Here is a 24,913-nt window from a genome sequence, read left to right on the forward strand (position 1 = left end):
TCATGTTTTGCGAAACAATAACACAACCTCGCAGACGGCTGCTGAAGCGTTAAAGAGCACAAGGATGACGGCGGTGGTGTAGAACATAACTCGTATACACAGATGCGGCTTATGATGCGCCTTGGACAAATCTAGCATCCTGTAGCGAATCGATATTTCATTTTCTTTTAGCGCAGAGGTAGATTTAGCAGAGCCTTTCTTAGTTTTTCGCAACCGTTGTTTCTTTTTCTTGCTACCGCTCTCCTCATCTATCTCGTCACCAGACTCATTTTTCATAGGAGCAGAGCCGAACTCGACCCCATCTATGTTGCTTTGCTTTGCTCCCAGAGATTGCTCATGAAGTGCTCTTTTAAGTTTTTCTTCCAGAATGTCACCAACAGAATTCTTCTTGAGTAATGGAAGCTTGTAGACCACCATAAGCGGGAATAGTTGGAAAATAATGACCCCAAACACGTTCCCCATGATGCTGAGAACCTTGTCGATATTTGGTATGAGGATTGCCAAAGTAGTACAGACTACAGTTAATATGAAACCTACCAAAATAAATAATCCGTATCCGCGCCTGGTATATTTGTCGATTTTGAACCATGCAAGAATATTTGCTCGGATCGGGTAAAGCATAACTGGAAAGCTCGTTAGGATCACAATGGAGTAGAGGAACATGACGACGGAGATGACGGTGTCACCAGTGAAAGAGAGGAGGATGTTTGAGTTCACGGGTATACAGTCGACAACTGAAGGATCCGGGCAGTTTCTGTTGAACATTAGAGAGCCCTCAATGGCAGCAGCTGCATAGATAACCGTGACTATGGGGAGGATGATCAAGATCGTCAACTTCATGCTGCGCGTTTTGTACCGTGGAGACCCCGTGATGTCGAACTGAATCGGGGTTATAGAGGCATGGAGTGAGTACAGTGTGGAGAAGATGGTATAATAGGATATGATGTCTGCGATGTAGTTAGTTGACTCAGGAAACCATGGAACGGGTGGCGCAGCGTGGTGCTGCCCATTTAGATTGCCAGTGGTAAACCAACCGAAGAAGCGGACATTGAGTACTATAAAGGCAAAAATAACAAAGACAACAGCGAAAGAGCTGACGATGTTGAGGGCACTGATGGACCGGGGGATCGTCAGGGGGAAGATGATAGCCGCTCCAATGATGACTTTAAATGTTACACTCCACATCTGTGACTCTAGTACGGTGAGGCCTGCCAGGGTTATTAGCGAGGTTCTGATGTAGTCAGCCGAGATAGAGACATAGGTTATAGGGAGAATGCAGGCCAGCACAGAGATGTCTACGCTCCACATAAAAGCCTTGCCATAAAGATTCCTAGCGAGCTCCCGGGCACTGGCAAAGTTCCCGTGATAGTTGACCTCCGTTATGAGCAGAAAACAATACGTGCAAAATGTAAGCGCAATCACGTCATAGCACGCAGCCACAGCAAAGCCGCTAACAGAGACGACCTTCGGAATGGCAAGAAGCCCTGACCCGATGCAACAATTGAATATTGTAAAGAGCAAGGCGTAACGGCTCGTAGCGCTGGATTTTCGATAGATATACACGTGCTCAGTTGACTGGATTGTTTCTGCTATGTCACAGTCTGGCTTGGTACTTTCTGTAGACATGTCCCCGTCGCGGGTAAGTCCTCTAGACTCTCCGGAATCTAAAGTCATACTTTTTATACTTTAGCTCAACACTTAAAAGTAGCAAAAGACAACCGATAGCTGATTTACTATCCTAGTTTACTACCACGTTACTACCACGTCCAGACAACTGGTTTGCTGGTTTGTATGCTGCTATGCTGACATGCCGGTACACTTTTTATGAGAGCGAATGTAAATAGCCCTGAAGAACGGCACCCTCCCCCAATTGAATTCTGCTGGAGCCTGCCGATACGTCTATGCTCGATGTGAGTGCCATCCACTTCTTCATGTCGAGGGTTAAATAGTACGCATTGGTCTCTGTAACGCGCAGATACGCCTGCTGCCGGTAACTGTTCCAACCAGCCAACGAGATCAATCCATCATAGCCTGTTATTCGTGTGCTCTCGCAGAACATGTCTCCGTGAATATGCGTGATCCCAAAGACCTTGTCGGGCTGAAGGAGGTCCAGTGGGAGAAGCCCGGGTCCCTTGCATGTCCACACGAGAGAGTCGACACTACACGAGGCTTCTGCGAGTCCTCCAGTAACACCAACAGCAAGGTGCTGCCAGAACAATATCGAGAGAACAACGAGCACCCACATTTATTCGTGCCTTCTCAGAGTTAAACGTTTCACTGGACCATCGTTTCATAAGTGTTGTAGATTGACTTAAGTGGCGACCATTCTCTCGTAACACAAACCTCAAGCGTGCCACTAACAAGAGTTTCAGACTTTTGGAAGTGTGTGTCTAATGCAGGGGTAGTCAGCCATATCGTAAGGTGTTCAAAGGGGTTTGAACACGCTAGAAGAGCAGAATAAATTGAAATATGAGAGAAGTAACAGTAAGTCCCAAGGACACCATCATAAGGATAAGAAATGTTATCTTCTTAGTGCGGGGCGCTATAATCTTAACGCGAGAGAAATCCGGTAGGGTGCCCATGACGACGATCCCAACAGCATACTGGGTGTGTTCCAGGGAGATTTTCTCAGAGCCTTGAGGCCCGGCCAAGACTACGTCCTTCGCAATTGTTTCGTATCCAAGTTCCACGCTTCCATCCATACCAGAGAGTGTATCGTCAATGAGCATCTTCTTCTCTTTCATTCGAGAAGTCACACTCTTGAAGGTATCCAGCTGGGATATCGACGCTTCCCTGTTGCATGGCTCTATGCTTTCGAGGTCGTCTTCTGTGATTTCTCTATGTAGAGATGCCTTAGACTCTATGTTCCGTCTGGTTACTGCCAAGATGTCTTTCTCCACAGCGGCGCCTTTACGTGGTTCTCTTCTAGTCCCAGGCTCGGCTGCCTTGCTGTACAGGGTAATGCTTCTTAGTGACTTGCTAGCGGTGGACTTACGCAGGCTCTGCCTCTCTCTATCCGGGATGCCGTCACATTTGGACGGCGTGGTAGTACCTGAACACGAGGAGCCGGACGACGAGCTAGTTTCTGACGAATAAAAGTCAAGCAGGGCAGAAGAGTCCGATGACTCGTCGTCTAAGATATTATTCTCTCTGTAACGGGCTGCAATGGCACACAAGTCTATGTTCCGCCCAGCAGACATCCTGCGCAGGTAGGGCAGTTTATAGCGGATAACGAGAGGCACAAGTACGCAGACAATGCTGCCTAGAACGCTGGCGGCCAAGGAGGAGAGGATTGTCAGATTTGGAATTACCAGCGTGAGTGCAAGCGTGAAGCAGATGATAGGCCCGGAGACTAATAGGTATAGGAGACGCGTTCTGCATGGAATGGAGCCCTTTTCCTTATTGCCCTGCGCATGTAGGCACGCCAATTCGGGCTCTGAAAGTGTTCTTCCTATAGGGAGCTTTGGCGAGTATCCTGCCAGCTTATGAAGAGATGCCAACCAAACGTTTTCTTGTGCAACTGCGGAATTATCAGGCTTTCTTCTAATAACCTTTGATGCATAAGGGATCAGCATGTTTCCCAGGACAATGATCTTCACAACTGCCACGAGCACTAGGGAGGCAGTATAAAGGATCATGATTACAAGAACGCCAAATGGCATGATGTACTCCTTAGAAAAGGGATCCCTGTATACCAAAGACATGACATAGTTGTCTTGTAGTAAGATGCAATCCGTATCGACTGCCGTACAGGTACCATCGAAGAAGAACACAGAAACAATGGAAACACCAAATGACAGGACCAATATAACGCCCACTGTGAAGAAAATGGTGGACGCTGCCCACCGGTAACGGGATGAGTATGAGCCCTGCTGCTTGTTTTGCTGTCCGATAAGGGTAGGCGATATCCATAAGCAGTATAAGTAGTAAAAGGGAGAAAAGACTCCTGGTTTTGTGTGAAACTCAAAGGGCACAAGGGGAGCTGGGGGAGGGTCATGTCTGTAGCTGTGTACATATCCAGTCCTACGCCAATCTCCATAGACTACGCAAACACACAAGAAAACGATGATGAAAAGAAAGCCAGCGACGGCACACCCAATTGTAAGACCGTGAAGGGTTCCCCGAGGCAAGAGAGTAAACGGAAGAATAACGACAATGCAGTACAACAACTTAATGAGTATATAAACTATGGGGTCGACCTTTTGAGTAAGCTGGCTGAGCTGTGCATACGCACCAAGGGTTTGGTCAACTAAGGCTAAAATCTCTGGGGCAGGAAGGTATGTAAGCATCGTGCTTATCGCTGCAAAGTGGTAAGCCCAAGGCCTCAAGACACGAGCTAGAAGATCCACAAGCGACGATGACGCCATGTGGTAGGCTGCTTCTGCCAGTACGATCTGCGCGTAAACGGAGTATGCAGCAGACAAAAGCATCAAAACGACGGAGAGAGGAATCCCTAGTACATGCATAAAGCGTGGTGCCGCAAGGAGTAGGGGCGAAAAGCTGCAGAACAAGATTAGGGTGCTTGCTCCGACATACGCCTTCACACTCGATTCTCTCATGGGCGCTACACCTGAATGAGAAGCCTCCTTGGCCGTCAGCATGGGTAGGTAGTCTGTCCCTCAGAAATTCTAGTGTTGGAATCCCTGTGGAGGTAGAAGCAAGAATGAACTTTCGAGTGAAATGGCGAAAATACATTCCAAATAAGAAAGCAGAAGATGGGAAAGGGAACCACGCCTAAAACGTCCCAAATAGGCTCGGCTGCCGCCAGCCGAGTTACTCCTTCGTCCATGAAGATCTCTCACACAAATATAAAGAGTAAAGCGCAGACCCCGACCTCGTCCATGACCAAATCTTTGAACAGCACAGGTCAGCGCATTAAGGGGATGGTCAAGTCCCTCTTTGGCACTAAACCTCTCATCCAGGAGGATATGGAGCCCTCAGGGTCTTCTTCGGAGATGATTCCCTTGCCAACCAAGCCTATACCTGGCAAATCCCAGAGTTCGCAGACAAGTCACACTCCTAGGAGATCAACAAGGCAGTCCGATGACAAGTCTTCCACGCGTGAGACTGGACCTGCGCCCGTGACCGCTAGTAGCCCCGATGCACAGCAAGCAGAGACCCTCTTTCCTGCGGCGATCGCCACGCTTGCCACCATGGCCAACGCAGCACTCGCGCAGGCCCTCACGAACCCTCAGGCGTCTGCAGCCCTGACATCATCACTTATTTCGTCTCAAGGTCTCTCTACACGGGACTTAGCACTAACGACCTCAAATTTACAGCCGCCTCAACCTAGTATCGAGTACCCAGCCTCCTTTGGGGCTAATTACAATTCCCTAAGCAAATCTGTGACACAGCCACCTCCGTCTATTAATCAGCCATCTCTGCATCCATCGGCCGCGCCTACAGAGCAAGAGTATGTTATTTTTCCTGCGTCAATCATAAACATGTACATGGCCATGAGAAATAAGGGAACAGATGTGGCACAGAGCTCCGTACAGCACGTGAGACCAGCGATGGCAAACTCTTTACCGGTACAGCAAGCTACAGAGTCTTTTGTGTCCACGAAGCGCACGGTCCACTTTGAGGCTCCATCAAAGGATACAGTTGGCCTCTCCAATTCGACGGGGTCTATAATCCAAGGAAGCGCCCTTGAGATATCAGCAGGGGCTGCGGAGAAGGAGCCAGCTCCTAAGAAAGTCATCATACGTGAAGATCCCAAGCCCGTGGAGCCTCCAAAGCAGGATACTAGTGTCGCTGACGCAAAACCAGCTGTTCCCGATCAACCCAAGAATGAACCTTCGAAGCCGACTGGTACGTTTTTGTTTGGAAAGGCAGATTTTAGTGTAACCAGTTCAGCTTCAACAGCTAAAGATGGGCAACCGCCCTTAGCTGATTCTGCTTCTACATCCAACACTCAGAACAAGGCTGTTACTTATTCATTTAAATTTGGAAGCACCTCTGAGGATACGAAGAGCAATACATCCTCTAATCCGCCGGGGCCTGATTCCGATTTGAAGAAGGAGGAGACTGCAACTGGAGATAGCGCTGCATTCAAATTATCGCAAACAGACAATGTCCCGAAACCTCCATCGAAAGGTTTTGTCTTTGGTGCCCCAGTAGCGCCTGCACAGCAACCACCGCCTCCTTCAACTCAGCTAACCACAAAGCAAGAGCAGCCTCCAGAGCAAAAGAAGGATCACCCGGTCTTCTCATTCGGGTCTATGTCTGCATCGACTACACAAGGGTTTGGATTTAAACCCCCGGCAGATGAGCCCAAATCGACACCAGTCGCACCTACTGCAGGCTTCTCCTTCACTGCCCCCCAGACGGGCGCTAAACAGACAGGTGCGTTTTCCTTCCAGGTATCTACCCCTCCTGTGCAATTTGGAGCGACAGGAAGTAACGCCGCATCATCTACCCAGCCCGGTTTTAGTGGCTTTGGTGGGTTTGGCGGCGGCTCCTCTAGTCAGTCCGTCTTTGGTGCGGGCGTGTCTCCATTTGGTACACAACCTTCAACGACCGACGGGGCCTCGGGACCTCAGGCAGGATCCTTCGGCTCCTTCACCTTCTCTAATCCGTCAATCAAACCGCAGCTCTCTTAAGGCGCTTAGTTAAGGACGACACACTGGTGGGCTATACTGCTCATGAATGCCTTTGTAAAGGGAAAAAAGCTTACAAAGGAAGTGCTTTTCACTTCTATCAGAATCTTTGGGGTCTCCGGATGTTTCTACGATGCGGTTAGTGAAAAAGCGCTCTAAGTTCACGTTGTAGCGGGCGCTATAGCAGTGTGCTTGACAAAGCATATCTATCTTATCGATAACGTGGGCTGCACGCGCAAGCGGAGAGTGAGCATCTTCATACATTGTAAACAGCTCTTTATAGAGTGCTCCCATGCGATGGAGACCAGAGTTGCAGAGGAGTAGTACCAGTTCTCTCATAGCTGAAGCCTCTTGCATACGCTTTTCGGCGGCAGAGACCTTGCTCAGAGACTCGGGAATAATGTCACCGACGATAGACTCAGCCAAGTCGTGAAGGAGCATCATACAAACAAGACGTGTGCGCCTCTGCGGATCTAAGCTCACTGAGGAATCGAGGGCTACACAGGCCGTGGCGTAGCTGTGGTCAGCGACAGACTCAACACAGCCAATTTCGGGATGGAGTGTCCAGCCAGTTCGTGGCAGGCAGCAGAGCCGATCCAGTAAAGCGTAAAAAGCCAAAAACGACTGCACACGGGAGGAGAGCATTTCTTAACAGGCTCTGCCTGATTTGGTTTACTCCCTCGTTCAGCAGCGAGCTGCCTTTAAGAATTGTCTGTATATGTTACTCGTACGCACAAACGTTATGGAGTGCATGCTATAAAGGTAAGCTTCTAAAAGCCTTGCTCGTTCCCTAATAAACTCCGGCTTCCAGCCGCCCAAAGCGTAAGGCCTGTCGGGTGGGATGTCAGGCAAAGTCGCTGCAGGATAGGCCGCAGAGATTGCCGCGTGAAGCTCCTTGACCTCCGAAAAGCGGCAGCTTATGTGGAGCCTCCTGCCGTCCATGCCCAGCTCAATGTAGTAACTAATGAAGGGTCGCGACCCAGAAATAATAACAGTGCGGTGGCTCAACACCTTGACATAGAAACTGGAGCATGACGAGGTGTCGACGAACAGGGATACATGTCTGCCGCTATCCCTATGCTTGTTGCTTCTAACTATGGACGATGCAGCTCCATGGCCACTCCTTCTAATTGCACTCAGTGTCTGCACAGACGGATCATACTCAACAGAATCGGATTCTCTCTCTAGTTGAGCCTCGATGTTGTGCCGTAAAGCCTGAAGCTCCTTGTCGCGCCTTTCACGAAGGCGAATCTCACGCATCAGCTCTCTATCCAAAAGAAGGCCACTATTAGTTGTGTCTATCGCAGAAGACGTCGTAGAGTTGGACTCTATCTGCGAATTGACAGCGAAGCGTTTCCTCTCTGCCTCAAGTTTTTGGTACTCACGGTCAGCTTTGCGATTGGCCCGTTCAATCTCCTTGTCCATCCGCAACTTCTCTTCGGCTAAAAGACGCCGCAGCTCTTTCTCTTCCTGCCGTTTCTTCTGCTCCTCAATCTTTCGAAGTTGCTCTTCACGCAATTTCTCTGCCACGGCGATGTCTTCGCTGTGAGAGGACTCTGTTAGAGATGATACGGTTGTAGACGTCTCGCGCTCCATAGGCTCCTTCTTGTCCTTCTGCTGCTTCTTAGCAATCTTCTTATCTGCACGACGCGTCTCGGTAGTGGATTTGATGGTGGAGTGGGGCTTAGACGAAGAAGTGTCTCCGTTAATCTTCTGTGGCTTTTCTGCTGGTGCGTCTTTAGTTTCCTTAATGAGGTCGGGCTTCTTCTTGATTGCGCTAGTCTTCTTTTTGTCTGCTTCATGCTTCGGTTCCTTCTCAGGCTTCTCAAGCTTCTTCTCCTTCTTCTGCTTGGCAGCATGATGCTTTTCCTTGGCATGTTCATCCCTCTGATGCTCCGCTTTATGCTTGGTATGTGATTTGGGAAGATGCTTTGGTGGAGTGTGTAGTTCTACAACAGGTGTATTCAGCCTATCAACATACAGGCTATCACTATCCTCATTATCGACGACCAAACTTATCGCAGGAGTATCAAGCCTGGATACAACCAAAGAGTCCTCCTGCACTTCTTGTTCTGTACGTAGAGCTGCATGGCCTGTCTCGTCCTCAAGCCCTTGAGGCTCTTCCTCTTGGCAGTATAGGTCCTCCTCGGCCTGGCGCAGCATCTCCTCCTCTTCACGTCGCGCCTGCTCAAGCATCTCTGCCTCTTTGCGAGCCATTTCAATATCAAATTCATCCAGCGTCTCTTCCGGAAGCTGAAGTACCCCTTCCGGTGTAGGCTCATATTCTTGTTCGTGGACCGACACCTGCTGTTCAATATAAGGCTCTTCTTGGCATACATCAGAAGATTGTGCTAGCCCAAACGACCCATCGAGAACGTCAGGAGTTGCGACACGATCAACAACCAAATCCTCAGAAGGCAATAGCAGGCTCTCTGGCCCATGCGAGTCAGGTGGGGCAAAGTCGTCCGGAGTACTATCACAAGGAGTGACCTGACGATGGACCGAGCTTGCACAGCTATGTTCCTCTAGGGCTGGCTGTCCCCATTGAGATATCTCGCTTTTGAGTTCATCAATAAGGTCACTGTCTTGTATTCTCTCGAATGAATCCGATTCAGTCTTGTTAGAAATGTGCTCCAGAGGTGGAGCTGTCTCCATATCAGGCAAGCTCTCCAGGTCCTTGATCTCAGGGGTGTGTACTACCGCATCCTCAATGATAGCCTCCGCCTCACGAATGCTTCGTTCTGTCTCCGGGTCTGTTTGCAGTCTGGAAACAACATCCTCAGATACGTACTCATCAGCGTTGGAGAAGCTTCGCAAAAGCTCTACCTCCTGACTGCATTGCGGTTCCTCGCTCAGGACCTGCTGTAAAGACTCGTCACAAGGTAGAGCCATGCTTATCTCCTCGCGGCTCTCAATAGGTACTAGCTGTTGTGGTTGTATGTCCCTGAAGACTCTGTCCGCTCCAACAGCTGCGCGCAAACGCAGAATCTGATCTATGACCAGCATCTTCCTGACTCTGCGGAGATGCTCGAGCAGAGCTGCTGAGTCTTCTGCTTGAGCGGGGTCGACGACCTCTGGCCCTTGAGCAAAGGCTGTCTGAGGACTGGGGTCAATGGGGACTGAATCAGAAGGCGTAGGTACCCTGGAGACGCATATCGGAACGGCTGAGATGTCATTGTCTGAGAACGGCATAACTGGAGTCACATCAGAAAAGGCAGCCAAATCTGGGGCAGGTGCCTCACTAATTGCGGCAGGCGTCGATGGCGCATCATCAAAGCCAAAGAAGCCGAAAGCATCATTAGGCTCGATAGCGTCGGGGACCTCAGCGGCGCCATCCGCAAGGTTAGCCCCAAAGCCGAACATTTCATCCGGCTGCTCTGCAGGAGGGTCATTGGTGTTTGTTGGTTCGAGCATGTATTGTGGCTGGACATCATCGTTGTCGGGATTCTCGGGCCTAGGGGCCTCATCCTTACAGGTGTCCACGGGCTGGTCTTGTGGCTCATCATCAATAGGCCCTGCCTCCAATTTGGGTTCGTCGTTGTGCAGTTCCTGAGGATCATTGTAAGCATTATCTTCTGGCAAGCCATAGGCATATGCGTATGGGTTGGAACCATCACCGGCCACGTAAGGGGCGCCATAGTAGTCCATGTCCGCGGCCATTGCGTAGGGGTTCTGGTGGTCACCAGTGGTCTCGTCCTGGCTCGTCCCGTAGTCCCCCCATCCATAGGCTTGGTATCCGCCCTGCTCCTGATCACCGTCCATTTTTTTAAGATACAGAGGCAAAAGGCATCGAGGGGCGGCACTGCGGTCGTGTTTCACTTATTTTCCCCCGGCTGTGCGGATTCCTCTGTGGCAGCCACGCTACACTAGAGTATTCTTTAACAGTCCACAGGACTCCATGTGGGAAAAAAATGTCTTCACGGTTCACTGAGACGAGTCGGTATGCTAACGACCGAATTGACATTGCGTTTCGCGATGATGTTTCATTGGATGATCTTGAGGAGCATACCATGTCCCTCCGTATTGACGACGATCAGCATGCAACTCTGGGGTCTTCAACAGAAGAGTTTTCTCAAGTGACTGTAATAGACCTCTCCAGCATCGAAGCTAAGCGCAGGAGCAGCCTGCTGAGCGACTTTAAAATTCTTCAAGATCTGCACACTCGGCATTTCCTTAAATACAAAGAGTTATATTTCGACAAGACAAATAGTACACTATATATAACGCACGAAAAGGTTCTCGACATGCCTTTTGAAAGCTATATGAACAGTAAGGTCCGAGAACATGGAGACATTCCAGAGCAGGACATCCTCATTACCCTTGTTCAGCTTCTTGCCATGGCTCGGTACCTCTCATCTTTGAAGCTTAGCAACCCCGAATGGGTGCGGTACATCTTCCTGCCCGCACACATCTATGTCTCAGCGATGGGCATCCTAACGTTTGACTACGCAGCATGTTTTGAAAAAGCCCTGGCAAAGACCATAAGTGAAGACGTATACGAATGTCTTGCCCCAGAGTTTCTTGTTGAGCCATGGGGCTCTTCTCTACGGACATATAACTTCGACATCACTGGGACTCTGTCCTCAGGAGTTCTCCGCGATAGTGACAGAACCACGCCCCAGGATCAGAGTGTCGTATGCGCATACGACAACATCATAGACACATATAGTGCGCAGGGAGGTGGCTCGCTCTTACGAGGGTGGGAGAGGCTGCAGTCATTCGACGAGCGGTCGCTAGTGTGGTCCATTGGATATCTAGTCTTGAGCATGTGTATTTATAGCAGGCGTGAAGCCCAATGTCAGAGCTCTCAGGCACCCCAGGACATTGCGTCTATGAGTAGTCAATTGAAGGTAGATGGCATGACAGCCGATGAATCTATTCCATCCCTTGTAGCTATCGGTTTGATGGAGAAGGTGGAGGAAGATACTTTCGCCCAGACGACTGCGAAGCACGGCCGCGATGGGGACGCAGTCACAGCCTTTCTTCAGCAACGAATAGAGGATGGAAAGCGTCACAGCTATCTAGCTGAGACAAGGTATATAGAGCTAGACAATAGCGTACCGCAAGAGGTTTGCGCCATCCTTGACCAATATGACTTGCGTAGCGTGTATTCATTGGCACTCATTGACTTCATTGGACGGGCGCTGAAGGCTAGTGTGGAGGTACGCCCCCTTGTGAGTACACTTATCTCTGAAGAAGTGTTCTTTAATGCTCTGTCCGACATAGCGCAATTCTTGGAGTACCGCGACTCTCACGGCAACACGCCTCTCCATTTTGCTTGTGCCTTTGGGTGTGATTCGTTTATTTATGATAAGAGGAACACGCTAGTATACGCTAAGATGGGCAACGATAACATGCAGTCCGGCTCAATGATAGCAGCGTACATGGGCCATACCAAATGTCTGGAGGAGGTGGTCAAATATGAGTATAATTGTCGTGATGGTTATGGGAGAACTGCGCTCATGCTGGCCGCGTCTCAGGGCCACGTGGAGTGTGTGCACCATTGCATCATGGAGGCTAAACAAGTTGATAACAGCAACAAAACAGCAATGATATATGCGGCAGAAAACGGCCATTGGGAGGTGGTGGAGATTCTCGCGCCCTTTGAGTCAGGGCGCCGCCCGGACAATGGTGAGCCTGCCATCTGTGTTGTGGCTCGGAAGGGGTATGCACGCTGTCTACGAGGCCTGCTAGACACAGAGCAGGAGTTTTTGCCTGAGGTGCTGCGAATAATTACATCGCACCCGGCTGCCCTTGGGTTGAAGGAGCTTTCTGATGAGGCCTTGGTGAAGAGTGCGTCCGGTAACATCGTTAAGAACACGAGCTCACCATATTATGGCGAGTCATTCCTTAAGCCCGAACATTGCAGCTTTGTAGAATTCAACCCTCGAGACACTGATGACGAGCGTGCAAGGAAAGTCCGGGGATTGTTTCTTATTGTCAAGACCCACTGTCGAAGGGTGAAGCTGATGCACCAGTGGGAAACAGAAGAAGAGTTCGTTCAAAAGGTCCTGGACGGACGGAACGTAAAATACTCAGCAACAAATTCCAGTCAGAATCTTTCAGAAATATCCAGCATGTACATTTCGTTTTAGCAGTGATAGAAGTGCAGTGGCTGGACTGAACAGAGACTCCCCAGTTTATGGTCTCTGAGTCACCACAAATTAAGCTTGCGCTTGGATTTATTTTTTAATGATTTACCTGGACAACCAGGCCACTACGGCTATCGACCCCCGCGTGTTAGCTAAGATGGTCCCGTACATGACCACAAACTTTGCTAATGTTCACTCTACGCACCGTCTGGGGCGCTCTCTCCGAAAGGTTGTTGAGAAGGCCAGGGAGCAGGTTGCCGGGGCGATAGGTGCCGCGCCCGGGGAGATCATATTCACTAGCGGTGCAACAGAGTCTAATAATATTGCGCTCAAGGGGGTTTGTCACTTCTACGGTGATGACAAGCCGCATCTAGCAATTTCCCGGATCGAGCACAAGTGTGTCCTTGAGTCCGCGCGGAAGCTGGAGTCAGAGGGATTTAAGCTTCACTGGATAGATGTAGACGACGAGGGACTTGTCAAGTTGGACCAGCTCCAGGACCTCCTGAAGACCTACTACGACCCCGAGGAGGAGGAGTCGAAGGTGGCCATTGTGAGCATCATGGCTGCGAACAATGAGATTGGGACCATCCAGGATTTGGGGGCCATTGGTAAGGTCTGCGAGCAATACGAGACGCTGTTTCACACCGATGCAGCGCAGGCCCTCGGCAAGATACCTCTGGATGTGGTCAGAGACAAGATTGATCTGATGAGTCTCTCGGGGCACAAGATTTATGGGCCCAAAGGCGTGGGTGCCTTGTACATAAAGAGAACCGATGAAAAGAGAGTCCACCTGGACCCCGTGTTCAGCGGGGGCGGCCAAGAAGGTGGGATCCGTAGCGGAACTCTCCCAGTTTTCCTGGTGGTTGGTATGGGTGAGGCGGCAGAGCTTGCACAGAAGGAGATGAAGAAGGACGCCCTCCACTACAAGAGCCTCTTTGAGATTGCCAGGGAGAAGCTGCTCTCCCTTCCTTCTGTGAGGCTTAATGGGCCGTTTCCAGAGGACGCGATTCTAGCAGACAAGACAAAAGGCGCTCAAAAGTCTCAGAAGAAGGAGCCCTTCAGTAAGAAGCGCATTCTTAACAACATGAACATCAGCTTTTTCGGGGTAGAAGGGGAGTCTCTGATGCTTGGATTGGATGATGCCATTTGCATGTCCAGCGGAAGCGCCTGCACGTCTCAGTCCCTCGAGCCCAGCCATGTTCTGTTTGCGCTAGGGCTGGACCCAGAGTTTGCTCATACGGCTGTGCGACTGGGGACATCACGATTTACTACGGAGGCAGAGTTCCGCCGGGCATGCGATCTCATAGCGAAGCAGGTCGCCCATCTCAGGGATCTTTCGCCTCTCTGGGAGATGACTCAGAAGGGGATCGATACAAAGAGCATAGAGTGGAAGCATGACTAGCATGCTCACACCACTTCACCACCTTCATTGTCTGATTCATTGGCAAACGTAGCGAATCCCCTAATGGAGCCCAGTAAGCGAAACTTCGCCAGTGACGTCTCGTTGACCCCTAAAATCTGTCCGTGGTCAGTATCCTCGTTCATTAGAAGGCGGATTGTGTGGGAGCTCACCGTTTTCTTGCTGGAACCAAGCGCCCTGCGTTCATATTTGTTAAGATTGGACGCCAGCGCAGCCAGTTCCAGCTTTTCTACAGAGGGGGGTGAAGCAGCTGCGGATGTTGCGTCTTCGCATAGTAGGGGGTAGCAGCGATATGGCTGCAAGTCCATGGATAGCTCCAGTCGTACAACCTCTCGGCTGAGCATCCGCATGTAGTCACCGGCCCCGACTGGTTTGTTGCCGGTCATGAGGGGGCTTGCGTATGAATAAATTGGAGCTTGGAGTAGGAAGACCCGCCTAGGGGAGGCTATCGATGAGCCAAAAATGAGCGCGACCGTCACGTAGAGGCGGGAGGTCCGCAACGTGGGGAGGAGCCTCTCCACTGTCTCTGCGAGGCGGCCTCTGCAGGAGCGCAAGGAAGCGTGAAACTGACGCATTTGCCGCCCGACAGCCCTATCGGTTGAAGGTATCTGCCCCGCCGCCTCCAGAGCTGGATCGATCAGGACAGGAACCTGGCCGGTCACATATAGCAGGTATGCTGTCAAGCTGGCAACCAGATCAGGATACACTTCCGCGGGTATCGCGTTTTTCAGGGGAAGGGTGCTTGTGTGCTGGTCCATGAAATAGAATAAACTCAGACAGAGCAGGATAGGGACAGGGACTAGGTTCCTTGCGCGGAGCAGCTGCACGTGGCCAGGCTAGGATGGAGGGCAAGAGAAGGAGATGGCGTTACTTGTGAGAATCCTAACCGCAGCGCTCAAAATGCTATGTGTAAAGGGAAGGCCTAGCCATTCGTGTGGCACAGTCCTCGGACATCAGGATCCTCTGGAGCAACAGCCCATCCACATGTAAACTATGCTCGAGCTGTTCTATCACCACACAAAGTTTTTTGAGTAGTAGGTGTCCACGATTGAAAAGCGCGATGCCATATTTCTTCATAAATGCTATCACTGTACGGTGATAAAACGGGTATAATAGTGCGTGGTAATGTCACAAGTGCTACATAGTTCTATGTTTACAGGAATATTTATTCGGAGCTTGGAAGTTTGTTACAATATTTATCGAAGCATTCCTCCGTCAGGTAGCTTAGCAGGGTTGGACTTAAGGATTGTGGTCTTGGTGATTCCGCTTAGCAGTGTATAGGCTTCCAATAAAGGAGTGTAATTTTATATAAAATCGCGGATGATTAACACTTTGCTATATTTGAGCTTATCGTCAGCAGCTAACGTTGAGACGGAACCCCTGCGCAACTCGCCCTATCAGAACGGATTTGGGATAAGCTGTTCGTCGTCTGTAATGATAGCAGACTGCCAGCAGATGAAGTGTCTTCCCACGGGGCGGTACATTACGGTTTGCTCCTTGTGTAGGACAGGATTGGTCCCCATAAATGGGGTGTGCGTCAATCAAACTACTGCGCATGACTACGGAGACATAAGTGTCTGTCAAAAGAATGATGAAACAAATCCCACCCATTGTATCTCTTGTTCGAAGAACGGGTCCTCCAATAATTATTTTCTCTTCTACGGAGGATGCTATCTTGCTACCCGGTGGCCTGGTAATAGCTATTGTCTGTCGGCATCTAATGGAGTTTGCACCAGTTGCAACACCAACGCCAAGATGGTCTTCACCAATCCTAACACTACCGCACAAGAGAAGTGCATCCTCTGCTCAGACAACATCGGCTTTGGTGGTTCAAAGGGTATCCAGGGCTGTGCGGATTGTATGAACAGAAACTCTGCTGGTTCCACGGACATTCAGTGCTTGCGCTGCAAGGCTTACGATACTGCGCCAATTGACGACGCGTGCATACCCTTTGGCCGGCACACCTGCGCAGATGGGCACTGCACTCGTTGTTACAAGACTCACATTTTCCATCTGGGCGGCTGCTTTACACGGGGAGGGCCGCGAGCAGAGGCTGTCTGTGCTAGCAACAACCAGTTTGAGATAGGCGACTATTCGGCATGCAAAGCCTGCGTCAACACCAGCGAGGCGCCAGACCAGGGGAACTGTAAAAAACACTCTGAGCAGAACAAGTGCACGAAGAGCTCGACTGGAAGTTGCTCAGATTGTCTTCATAGCAACCCCGGTTCAACGTTCCTATTCTATGGGGGCTGCTATGATGCGACTGATGTTCCCGGAAGGCTGATCTGCAGTACCTCAAGCGGAGGCTCTTGTACTAGTGTCGTTAACAACTCAGGTGTATACTTGAACGGTAGGGCCTGCTACTTTTGTAATGACACAGCTAACGGTGGGATCTCCAACTGCCTCACTTGCTCTTATGAATCCAACGCGGTGGTGTGTAGCAGATGTGGCTCTGGCACTGCTAGGTCGCTAGATGGAAGGGAGTGCCTTAGCGACTGCGTCTTTCCACTGAGAAAGTATTGCAGTAATGATGTTTGTATTTGTGAGTGCGAGGTAGGTCATTACCTCAGTGGTAACACCTGCTTAGCGTGCCACGAGTCCTGTGCCTTTTGTACAGGGCCATCGGCGGACCAGTGTGAGGCGTGTACGCAGGGCTGGCTTTGGCGGTACGATGAGAACAATCACTTGACCTGCGTTGGCGTTGACGGTTGCGGGGACGGGTTCTATCCGGACGTGGCCGAGTCTGCCTGTATGCCGTGTGATATTAACAGGTGCAAGACATGTGTGAAGCAAAGCAACGTGCTCTGTACCGAGTGCTCTACTGGATACATCTCACTGAATGAAACTGTGTGTGTTGATAGCTGCGCAGGAGAGTATATGGAACCTAGCGCCACGGGAGCCAGGCGCTGCATTTGCCAGGAGGGATATACAAAGAACGCCGACAGTTCCAGGTGTGTACCGGTGCATCCGTGCCCCTCCGATACCAGTGGGTGTAGCAGGTGCGACAGCGCTGGGTACTGCATGAAGTGCACGAACACTGATCATGTCATTCAGCTGGGCAGAAAGTCCTGCACTAGCGAGTGTCCTCTCAATTCGTCGCCCCTGTACGAATACATATGTGTGTGCAACGAGGGGTCTGTTCTAACCAATGGTACGTGTACTATCGTGCCCACCACGACCAGTGGGGTGCCGGTTACGACAATGATTATCGCAATTGCCGTTATCGTTATCGTCGTGATCGTGGGTGTTCTCGTTGGGGTTTTGTGCTGGTACTTCCTGCGCAATAAGAGAAAGCGGTCGATTCGTCCACGCACTGTCTCCAAAATGTCCGAGAGTATGGGGCTCGTGGGCTCAGTTGACGACTTTTAATTCTATTGTTCGTCTCTTTTTGTCTATGTAAATTAATCTCTGCGAGCCCAGACAGTAGTAGCAAGGGCTCGTCTAAAGGTCCTGTTGTCTGAGCATTGATCGGCCACATGTAATGCTGGATTTACTCGTCAGCTATCTGCCTCTGTGAAGTGTCAAGCTGAGTTGTAGCTAGTTGTAGATAAATAGGCTTCATATACCTAGCCGGTCGCTGCCTCAGAGCCTTTCCAAAAGGCCTCAAGAGAAAGACCTTCTCATTGACAGGTACTGATAGAGCAAATCGTTTCTTACCGCGAAAGCAAAAATGGATGATCTGGACGTCGATTTCAACATGATACCCGAGGATGCTAAGAACCTGAGCGCATGCTCAAAGTGTCACTACGTAATGGAGAACCGGCAGTGGCGCTCGATCGATGGATGTCCAAATTGTAAGGAAGAGCGCGACACCCTCCGATTCCAAGGTGCAGTCGCTCTTCTTACCATGAACGACAAAGATTCATACATTCTTAGGCTTCTCCGAGCTAATTACAACGCTGAGCCAAGGATACCGGGGATATACGCCATCACGCTAGTAAGGCGTGCGTCTGCCGAAGAAGACGAGTAAATGATAATCTGTTCACGTGCCGTGCTCTTGGTGATATTCCTCTATCTCTTGGTTCGTCAGTAAAGGAATGCTCGCCCCTCCAAGGGTCATTGAAAAAGACGAAAGGTCAATCATCGCCCTGTACATCGAGAGCGCGCTCATCCCAATAAGCGTGTCGCAGACAGAGTCCAGGACTGCAAAGTTCATCGGTAAGAAAATATCTCCACACTGCATCAGGCAAATGTGGATTCTTCCGAGCATCCGAGTCGAGCCCACCCCAATCGCGCGCCCCGCATAACGGGTATCTATGTGGCCCTCTAGCCCACACGCACGCGCTGTTTTGCGGCCCATGGAGTTGAACTCTGCGCCCGTGTCGATAACGCAGACGACCGGAGTCCCATTGATGGAGACGCGGATGTACAGAGATGGAACCGCGTTGACTAGGAGTCCTGGATAGTACTTGTTGATCTCAATGAGGTCCTGGTACACCTGCTCCGGGACCCCCGTCTGTTCCTGGGAAGAGGTGTCCCCGGATATACTGTAGAGCAGTGTAGACTTTTCCGGGATGCTTGAAAGCACGGTCTCATCCCGGAGAACGCGGCCCTTGAACCAGAGAGCTGCCCCGGGGCCCGGTGGCGCGAACCCGTACTCTGACGCCAGGTGTGCGAGCAGCTGCCCCGCGCGTGCCCGCACATCGACAAGGGCCTCCACAGCAACGTCTTCTGCGAGCCGGACGTGATAAAGGAGCGCGGGAGGGGCCATGGCGGTGTCCGAAAAATACGAAAGGGACAGAAATTCACTACACCACTTACTTCTTGAACGTCTTGGAGAAGTACTCCTTCTTCTTCTCGGGGTCGGGGATGATAGTGTCGTTCTTCTCGGGGGTCCAGCCGCACGGGATGACGCCGCCGGTTTTATCAGCGTACTGGAAGGCCTGGACCAGGCGCATGGCCTCCTCCACCGAGCGACCCACTGGAAGATCGTTGATCGTGACGTGGCGAACGACGCCCTTGTCAGAGACGATGAACATCCCGCGGAGCGCAATGCCGGCGTCCTCGACCAGAACGCCGAAGTCGCGGGCCATCTTGTGGTTCGTGTCGGCGAAGAGGTCGCACTTGCACGTCCCGATGCCGCCCTCGTTCTGGCCCTGGAGGCACCAGGCGTAGTGGCTGTAGACGGAGTCCGTCGAGCCGATGATGATCTCCGCGTTGCACTTCTTCTTCAGCTGCTCAGCCAGATTCGAGAAGTGGATGATCTCCGAGGGGCAGACGAAGGTGAAGTCGAGCGGGTAGAAGAAGACAATCAGGTACTTGCCCTTGTAGTCAGAGAGCTTGCGCTTGGCGAACTTAAGCTCAGGGGTGACGACGTCGACCTCGAAGTCGGGGCAGGGCGTGCCGGGGATGGGGACGGGCATTTTAATTTTTACCGAGTCCTGTGATATATTGTAATAACCAGAACTCGAGCTTGTGGAAATAGAAAAAAGATGACACCACCGGCAGTCTGGCAAAAGTCTAAGACTTTGCTATCCAACAAATCACCAAAAGAAGGACACTCTTTTTGACTGATAGTTTTTTCAAATGAGGAAGGAGGTTGGTCTGTGTGCGACTGCTCTCACTCTGCTGGCGACTTTCGTCCCAGTCTATAGCACATGTATTTTAAAAAATGTTCGGCTATATTACTTGTGCAACCACAGGCATCGTGTTAGATCGCCTTAAGACCGCAACGCATGTCGAGCTGCACTTCTGCATTCGCTCTTGCACAGACCCACCTAACATAATGGCCACCTCGCCCACGGTCTTCACTCCGCTCCAGCTCAAGGACAAGCGCAAGGGCGTATACACACCAAAGATCACTGATATCACGCTGCCCATACCCCTACTAAGCGATCTGGATGCACACGAGCTTTGTATCTCCGTTCTTCTTGCAGAGGTTGCTAAGGATGGCACCACTGCATGTGCAGACCTAGTGCATGTGTGCTCCAGAGCCACACTTGCAGAGATCCTGGCTGGCCGAACTGTAGAAGAAACAGCTCCTTTCAGCAGCCCAGCTGCTTCACCCTGCACAGACCATATTAAACTGTCGCTCTCCTACCGCAAGCCGCTGAGAAAGGCAAACAGTGCAGCGTACGAGTGTCTACGGCTCGACACGCTCTTTATTCAATTAGCCGATATTACGCTTCCCCTCAGCAAGAGAAGCTATCTAGATGAGCAGCGGCTGTGTCTCCGTGTGTGTACCCAGACGTATGCATCGGAGTTCCCACTAGCTGAGCTTCCCAGGGATCACTCTACTAAGAGGAGCTACCAGCTGGCCTCTCCGGTACCCATTTCCATTCCCTACTCTCCTGTGATAACCTTTCAGGTTGTCTTTTTGTATAGCGTAACAGTCTCTGAAACATTTTTCCGGCTGAACGGTCTCCAGGTAGGATCGCCCTCTGCCAATTCCCACAGCTTTTGTGATTACGTGCCTATCTTTCAGTGCTCAATCAGCAGCAAGAAGAATTTATATAAGTATCAGTCTTTTGGTGTTCCGCTCTCCCTCTGCTTTCCCCCGAGTCTTATATCCTCTGACTTGGTGTCCTTTTATGACGTCATCTGTGCGTCCCTTCAATTGGCTGCAGACTCCACTCACAAGAAGGCTCCCCGGAGCCTCACAGACCTCTTAGGACACCTTAAGGAGGCTGTTATCCCACACATTTTTGAGGGCATCTTTCTGCGCGGTGAAGACATAGCCGATGTCTTTTCTCCTTACAGATCTACGATCACTCTCACAAACCATTCAAAGTCTGACTCTGCCCGCTTCAAGGCTTACGAGAAGATTCTTCAGTATGCAGGTCTCACTGACACACTGCTGGCAGCTGTCGGAAAGGACTGGACAGATCTGGCCGTGAGAGTGGGGACAGAGGTTGGTTTTTCACAGAATGTTGCACAGAACAAGATTCTGTTCGTCGCCACTTTTCTTTTGGACATGTTTGAGCCATACTCTTCGTCTGCAGCAAAGCGCAACGATACCATGTACCCTGACTCCACATCAGTATCGACGCCAGGCCTCTCCGAGTCATCTTCTTTCCAACGCTTTGAGTCCCTTAATTGTGCGTCGCGGGCCCGTGACATGCTCTATGCGTTTTCGTCTAAGCGGCAGGATAAAGATGCGGCAGCCTCGTGTCTCACGATTCTTCCAATTGAGTTTTCCTTAGCAAATGCATTAGTATCCAATAAGGTGTGCATTTACACCATCAACTTTTCCGAAGATGGCACAGATGCCAACCAAACCTTTCATGACGCTGCCCCCATAGTCATGTCAAAGCCCGAGCTATCTGGGAGCAATCGGGGTCTCTGGCAGTTCACTTTGGAGGAAAGAAGAGATAAGGCGCAGATGATAGCTGTCGGGCCTGTACTTAGCGCTACTCAATCGAAGGTGTCCATAAACCGCGTTCTGCTAGGATGTAAGAACAACGCAGAGCTCACCTTTGCTAACTATCTTTGGATGCTGCCGCAAGTCCTCTTTCTTCCCGATTCTGTTTCCTCCCAGCAGATGATCCGCGATCGCGTAACAGCGTTCGAAAAGTGCGTCCTTATAGCATGTCTCTATGACTTTGAGACCGGCGCACTCCTTGCCCGTGGAAGCCTACGATTAAAGAATGTCACTGATACCTTTATTTCAGCCGCAACATCTGATCTGGACGTCGAAATAAAGCTACGGTGGTTCTATGAACAGGAGTTTTCATCATCCGTTAAGGGGGTCGAGGACACGGTTACATTTTTAGCAAGTTGCTACGGGTTTCTGAAGGAGTTGGAGCCTGCTGGTTCTCCGCATCAATCTACTCATACCTCAGCGAATGTATCCATCTGTGGCAAGAACAGTGCATGCCTGGTCACCGCTGAAAACTCTAATAGACCGACGTCTGCGCCTTCCTCTATCCACGCAGAGGCTGCCAACTGTTCGCTGGTGCGCGAAAATTCTCCAGACTGCCCCGAAGACTTAAGTACTATTGAGTATGTTCGAGCCCAAGCGGAACCCCGACAATTCACAGAGCGGAGCGAGATAGTGAGCCAGGATGACAAGGGACTACGCACTCCTCGACTCTTATCAGGAAAGGAGATAGAGATTATTGACGGAACTATTACGTTTCAGCTTGCACCCAGTCAGAGGCAAAGTACATCAGGACCGGTCTGTGGCATCCCTAACAACACGAAAGACGAGATAGGTGTACTCAAACAATTAATACATACGTTGCGGAAGGACCTAGATCGGCTCACTCCCAAAACCTTTAGACAAGCGGTTGCTGCAAGCCCCTCGACATACGCTGGCCTAGAGCATCCGATTTCGGAGGATCTGCGACGGAAAGTGGAGGTCTCCACCGGCTTGGTGATGCAAGAGGAAGGCACCACATATGAATTATGTCAAACAATAGCTGAAAAGTTGGATCGAAATATCCTAGCATATCTGTTAGTGGATATGGTCAAGCAGAATGTCCAGCTAAGTAAGGAGCTTGATGGTACCAGAGACAAGATCGATGTTTTGGAGAGCGCCTGTACTACAAATGGTGCGGCGCTATCTAAATTGAAGGCCCTAGTACTGGAGCAGGAGCAACTACTTCAATATATGGAAGCGCAAAGCAAAAAGTCGATCCATACGTCAACAGAGTCAGCAGAAAGGCTTATTGCCGTTGAAAAGGAGAATGCACGGCTCACTGAAATCTTACGGGCCGTTACAGCTTCTTTGGGTAAGGATGGTGCTGCCAAGGTCATCTCCATCTCAAGGAACCCCGCAGGGTATACCCGAGCACAGTCATCTCCATCGCTAGATGACGGAAGAAGTGGTGTGTTGCTTAGCGTTAAGCTACCGCCCGGAAGATTGCCTCCGTTGAGTCCTGACCCAGAAGCCTTGTCTCCGCATGCTGCCAGCAAAGCTTCTAACGTTGCGAAAAGAAAGAGTCCCAGCCAGGCCGTCATCCTTTCGCGGTCCTGAAAATGGCGTCCACACGCTCTGCAATGATGTTCGATTAAATATGTAAGTAAAACTTTATGTCTAATAGGTTTACCACCCAGACGGTGTTGGACTCCGTCCTCAAGAGCCGGGGCCTGTCCAGCTCAGACACGGAAATGCATGAACTCCCTGCTAGGTGGTCAGCAGTGGCGTCACACCTGTCTTCTTTTTTGCAGTGCGAAAATAACCCGCTGGAGTGCTACACAGCGATGTATGAGGCGGTCATAAGCCAGCCATGTCTCTCCTTCGAGCAGGACTGCCAGTGTGGGTCGTGCTCAGAGCGCGTGACGGAGTTCTTCCATTTGGGACCTTGTTCTCACAAGCTCTGTAAAGCCTGCCTCAGAAAGATGTTTGACCAACTCAATGATGAATGTCTGGTCTGCAATGAACCTATTAGAGAGCTCGCCTTCTGCAAACAGCCTGGCTCCATGCCTCCTCCACCGGCGCTTGTGCCGCCGCCTCTTGCTCTTCCTACCAAGGCCACCCCTGCCCCTGCACCCGCCTGCGAAGAGTGCCCTGTCTTTGCTTCTATTCTTAAAAAGAATGGTCTGCCACCAGACACGTCCGGAATTGTCCATGGATACAAGAAAATCAAACAGATTAATTTACTGGAAGATGACTACATATCGTCTCCTCCTACGGGACAGACCCTTATTCCGGAGGAGGACTTGATATACCTCAGGGACTATATGAAGTTTCAGTTCCTACACTTCTTCGAGGAAGTCGATGCCAGCGAGACTATCTTTTGCGCATGGAAGGGCGGCGACGCGGCTGAGCACCAACTCGAGTGTCCTCTCCGCGAAGATACGTGCAAGAATAAGGCACTTGGTTGCAGCTTTATGCAGCCATACATCATTGTAGCGTATCACGGGATAAACTGCGAGAATATATGCCTCTACGAAAGTCAGCCGTGCCCTCTATGCAATAAGACAGTACTGAACAAGGACATGTACACCCATGAGGTCACTTGCTCTAAGAAGCTCATAGAAGAGCATAAGGAGAAGGTCAAGTCTTCGCAGAAAGAGTACATCGCTGGGGCTCAAGCTACTTTCGCTGCTGAGGCCTCCAAGGAAAACTCTCCTATGAAGAGCGCGTCTCCCAACAATCCGAATAGCAATCCAAGCATCGTCTCTCCTGAGAACAGGTCCGATGATGACATCAAGGGTATCACGATTAGGGATGCCTGCGAAAACATGAACGTGCTGGGAGAGATGTATTGCGACCTTGTGACAGCTGCTCGCCCAGATATATACTCTAGCACCTCCAGCGCTGTCAACTCTTCTACTGACGTAAGGGGAAGCAGGGAGCTTTTACGCGATCCAACGGAGATTGTTGTGATAGGGCCTGCTGAGCTCTCACCTGAACAGGTCAAAGACATAAAAAGAACCAAGTCTCCCAAGTCTCCGAAGAGGTCTGGTGCATCGGAAAAGAACGATAACTCGAGGAAAGAAAGGAAGGGAACATCAGAGGCGCGTGTCTTATCTTACGAGGTCTGCTCCACTGGGTCTGGCCATCCGTTTGTGGTCTACAAGATCGAGCTCCCAAGCCAGGACGGCGGAGAGAGCGTAGTCATCCATAAGCGAATGAAGGAGATCAAGGCGTTCCACAAGCGCCTGCAGCGCAACTTTCCAAGTATCACGCTGCCCAAGCTTCCGCAGGACAGGCCTTGGGCACTCGGAGGGAACAAGCTTAAGTTTGTTCAGGAGCGCTCCAGACTTTTGGAGGCATATTGTGGAGACATCAATCACAATGCGATGATATATAAATCGAGGATTTATAAAGACTATATTAACGAGCAATGCGCTTATGTGCCGATCACTTATGCTCTTAAAGAGTAGGGTGGCCGCTCGGCTGTGGAAAGAATATT

At 50.6% G+C, this 24,913-nt stretch overlaps 15 protein-coding genes across 15 annotated transcripts; 7 read left to right on the forward strand and 8 right to left on the reverse strand.

Annotated features, from left to right (window-relative positions):
- On the reverse strand, positions 1 to 1,674 carry GL50803_007909 (Amino acid transporter family; the record flags this gene model as incomplete). Its single annotated transcript, XM_001710048.1, has 1 exon — positions 1 to 1,674. The coding sequence occupies one exon, from the start codon at positions 1,672 to 1,674 to the stop codon at positions 1 to 3; it is 1,674 nt and encodes a 557-aa protein (XP_001710100.1).
- A 148-nt stretch (positions 1,675 to 1,822) lies between these two features.
- Positions 1,823 to 2,245, reverse strand: GL50803_0019381 (uncharacterized protein; the record flags this gene model as incomplete). The annotated part of the gene is made up of 1 exon (XM_038045949.1): positions 1,823 to 2,245. The coding sequence occupies one exon, from the start codon at positions 2,243 to 2,245 to the stop codon at positions 1,823 to 1,825; it is 423 nt and encodes a 140-aa protein (XP_037901852.1).
- Positions 2,246 to 2,444: 199 nt separating this feature from the next.
- On the reverse strand, positions 2,445 to 4,601 carry GL50803_007913 (uncharacterized protein; the record flags this gene model as incomplete). The annotated part of the gene is made up of 1 exon (XM_001710049.1): positions 2,445 to 4,601. One exon carries the CDS (start codon positions 4,599 to 4,601, stop codon positions 2,445 to 2,447), a length of 2,157 nt encoding a protein of 718 aa, XP_001710101.1.
- Positions 4,602 to 4,715: 114 nt separating this feature from the next.
- Positions 4,716 to 6,602, forward strand: GL50803_0016478 (uncharacterized protein; the record flags this gene model as incomplete). The annotated part of the gene is made up of 1 exon (XM_001710052.1): positions 4,716 to 6,602. The coding sequence occupies one exon, from the start codon at positions 4,716 to 4,718 to the stop codon at positions 6,600 to 6,602; it is 1,887 nt and encodes a 628-aa protein (XP_001710104.1).
- A 9-nt stretch (positions 6,603 to 6,611) lies between these two features.
- On the reverse strand, positions 6,612 to 7,244 carry GL50803_0021592 (putative Metal dependent phosphohydrolase; the record flags this gene model as incomplete). Its single annotated transcript, XM_038045965.1, has 1 exon — positions 6,612 to 7,244. The coding sequence occupies one exon, from the start codon at positions 7,242 to 7,244 to the stop codon at positions 6,612 to 6,614; it is 633 nt and encodes a 210-aa protein (XP_037901853.1).
- A 39-nt stretch (positions 7,245 to 7,283) lies between these two features.
- GL50803_0042357 (PX domain-containing protein) lies at positions 7,284 to 10,361 on the reverse strand (the record flags this gene model as incomplete). The annotated part of the gene is made up of 1 exon (XM_001710054.1): positions 7,284 to 10,361. The coding sequence occupies one exon, from the start codon at positions 10,359 to 10,361 to the stop codon at positions 7,284 to 7,286; it is 3,078 nt and encodes a 1,025-aa protein (XP_001710106.1).
- A 149-nt stretch (positions 10,362 to 10,510) lies between these two features.
- GL50803_007710 (Ankyrin repeat protein 1) lies at positions 10,511 to 12,694 on the forward strand (the record flags this gene model as incomplete). The annotated part of the gene is made up of 1 exon (XM_001710055.1): positions 10,511 to 12,694. The coding sequence occupies one exon, from the start codon at positions 10,511 to 10,513 to the stop codon at positions 12,692 to 12,694; it is 2,184 nt and encodes a 727-aa protein (XP_001710107.1).
- A 97-nt stretch (positions 12,695 to 12,791) lies between these two features.
- On the forward strand, positions 12,792 to 14,093 carry GL50803_0014519 (Iron-sulfur cluster biosynthesis protein IscS; the record flags this gene model as incomplete). The annotated part of the gene is made up of 1 exon (XM_001710056.1): positions 12,792 to 14,093. One exon carries the CDS (start codon positions 12,792 to 12,794, stop codon positions 14,091 to 14,093), a length of 1,302 nt encoding a protein of 433 aa, XP_001710108.1.
- A 5-nt stretch (positions 14,094 to 14,098) lies between these two features.
- GL50803_0014520 (uncharacterized protein) lies at positions 14,099 to 14,869 on the reverse strand (the record flags this gene model as incomplete). The annotated part of the gene is made up of 1 exon (XM_038045772.1): positions 14,099 to 14,869. The coding sequence occupies one exon, from the start codon at positions 14,867 to 14,869 to the stop codon at positions 14,099 to 14,101; it is 771 nt and encodes a 256-aa protein (XP_037901854.1).
- Positions 14,870 to 15,431: 562 nt separating this feature from the next.
- On the forward strand, positions 15,432 to 17,480 carry GL50803_007715 (High cysteine membrane protein Group 1; the record flags this gene model as incomplete). Its single annotated transcript, XM_001710059.1, has 1 exon — positions 15,432 to 17,480. One exon carries the CDS (start codon positions 15,432 to 15,434, stop codon positions 17,478 to 17,480), a length of 2,049 nt encoding a protein of 682 aa, XP_001710111.1.
- A 301-nt stretch (positions 17,481 to 17,781) lies between these two features.
- GL50803_007717 (Transcription elongation factor Spt4) lies at positions 17,782 to 18,081 on the forward strand (the record flags this gene model as incomplete). Its single annotated transcript, XM_001710060.1, has 1 exon — positions 17,782 to 18,081. One exon carries the CDS (start codon positions 17,782 to 17,784, stop codon positions 18,079 to 18,081), a length of 300 nt encoding a protein of 99 aa, XP_001710112.1.
- Positions 18,082 to 18,093: 12 nt separating this feature from the next.
- Positions 18,094 to 18,822, reverse strand: GL50803_007718 (DDI1-like DNA-damage inducible protein; the record flags this gene model as incomplete). Its single annotated transcript, XM_001710061.1, has 1 exon — positions 18,094 to 18,822. One exon carries the CDS (start codon positions 18,820 to 18,822, stop codon positions 18,094 to 18,096), a length of 729 nt encoding a protein of 242 aa, XP_001710113.1.
- A 46-nt stretch (positions 18,823 to 18,868) lies between these two features.
- On the reverse strand, positions 18,869 to 19,474 carry GL50803_0014521 (Peroxiredoxin 1; the record flags this gene model as incomplete). Its single annotated transcript, XM_001710064.1, has 1 exon — positions 18,869 to 19,474. One exon carries the CDS (start codon positions 19,472 to 19,474, stop codon positions 18,869 to 18,871), a length of 606 nt encoding a protein of 201 aa, XP_001710116.1.
- Positions 19,475 to 19,722: 248 nt separating this feature from the next.
- On the forward strand, positions 19,723 to 23,028 carry GL50803_007721 (uncharacterized protein; the record flags this gene model as incomplete). Its single annotated transcript, XM_038046339.1, has 1 exon — positions 19,723 to 23,028. The coding sequence occupies one exon, from the start codon at positions 19,723 to 19,725 to the stop codon at positions 23,026 to 23,028; it is 3,306 nt and encodes a 1,101-aa protein (XP_037901855.1).
- Positions 23,029 to 23,084: 56 nt separating this feature from the next.
- Positions 23,085 to 24,884, forward strand: GL50803_0016596 (PX domain-containing protein; the record flags this gene model as incomplete). The annotated part of the gene is made up of 1 exon (XM_001710066.1): positions 23,085 to 24,884. The coding sequence occupies one exon, from the start codon at positions 23,085 to 23,087 to the stop codon at positions 24,882 to 24,884; it is 1,800 nt and encodes a 599-aa protein (XP_001710118.1).
- Positions 24,885 to 24,913: the final 29 nt, after the last annotated feature.

This window comes from Giardia intestinalis, chromosome 3 (genome assembly GCF_000002435.2).
Source record: "Giardia intestinalis strain WB C6 chromosome 3, whole genome shotgun sequence".
Taxonomy (NCBI): Eukaryota; Fornicata; order Diplomonadida; family Hexamitidae; genus Giardia; species Giardia duodenalis.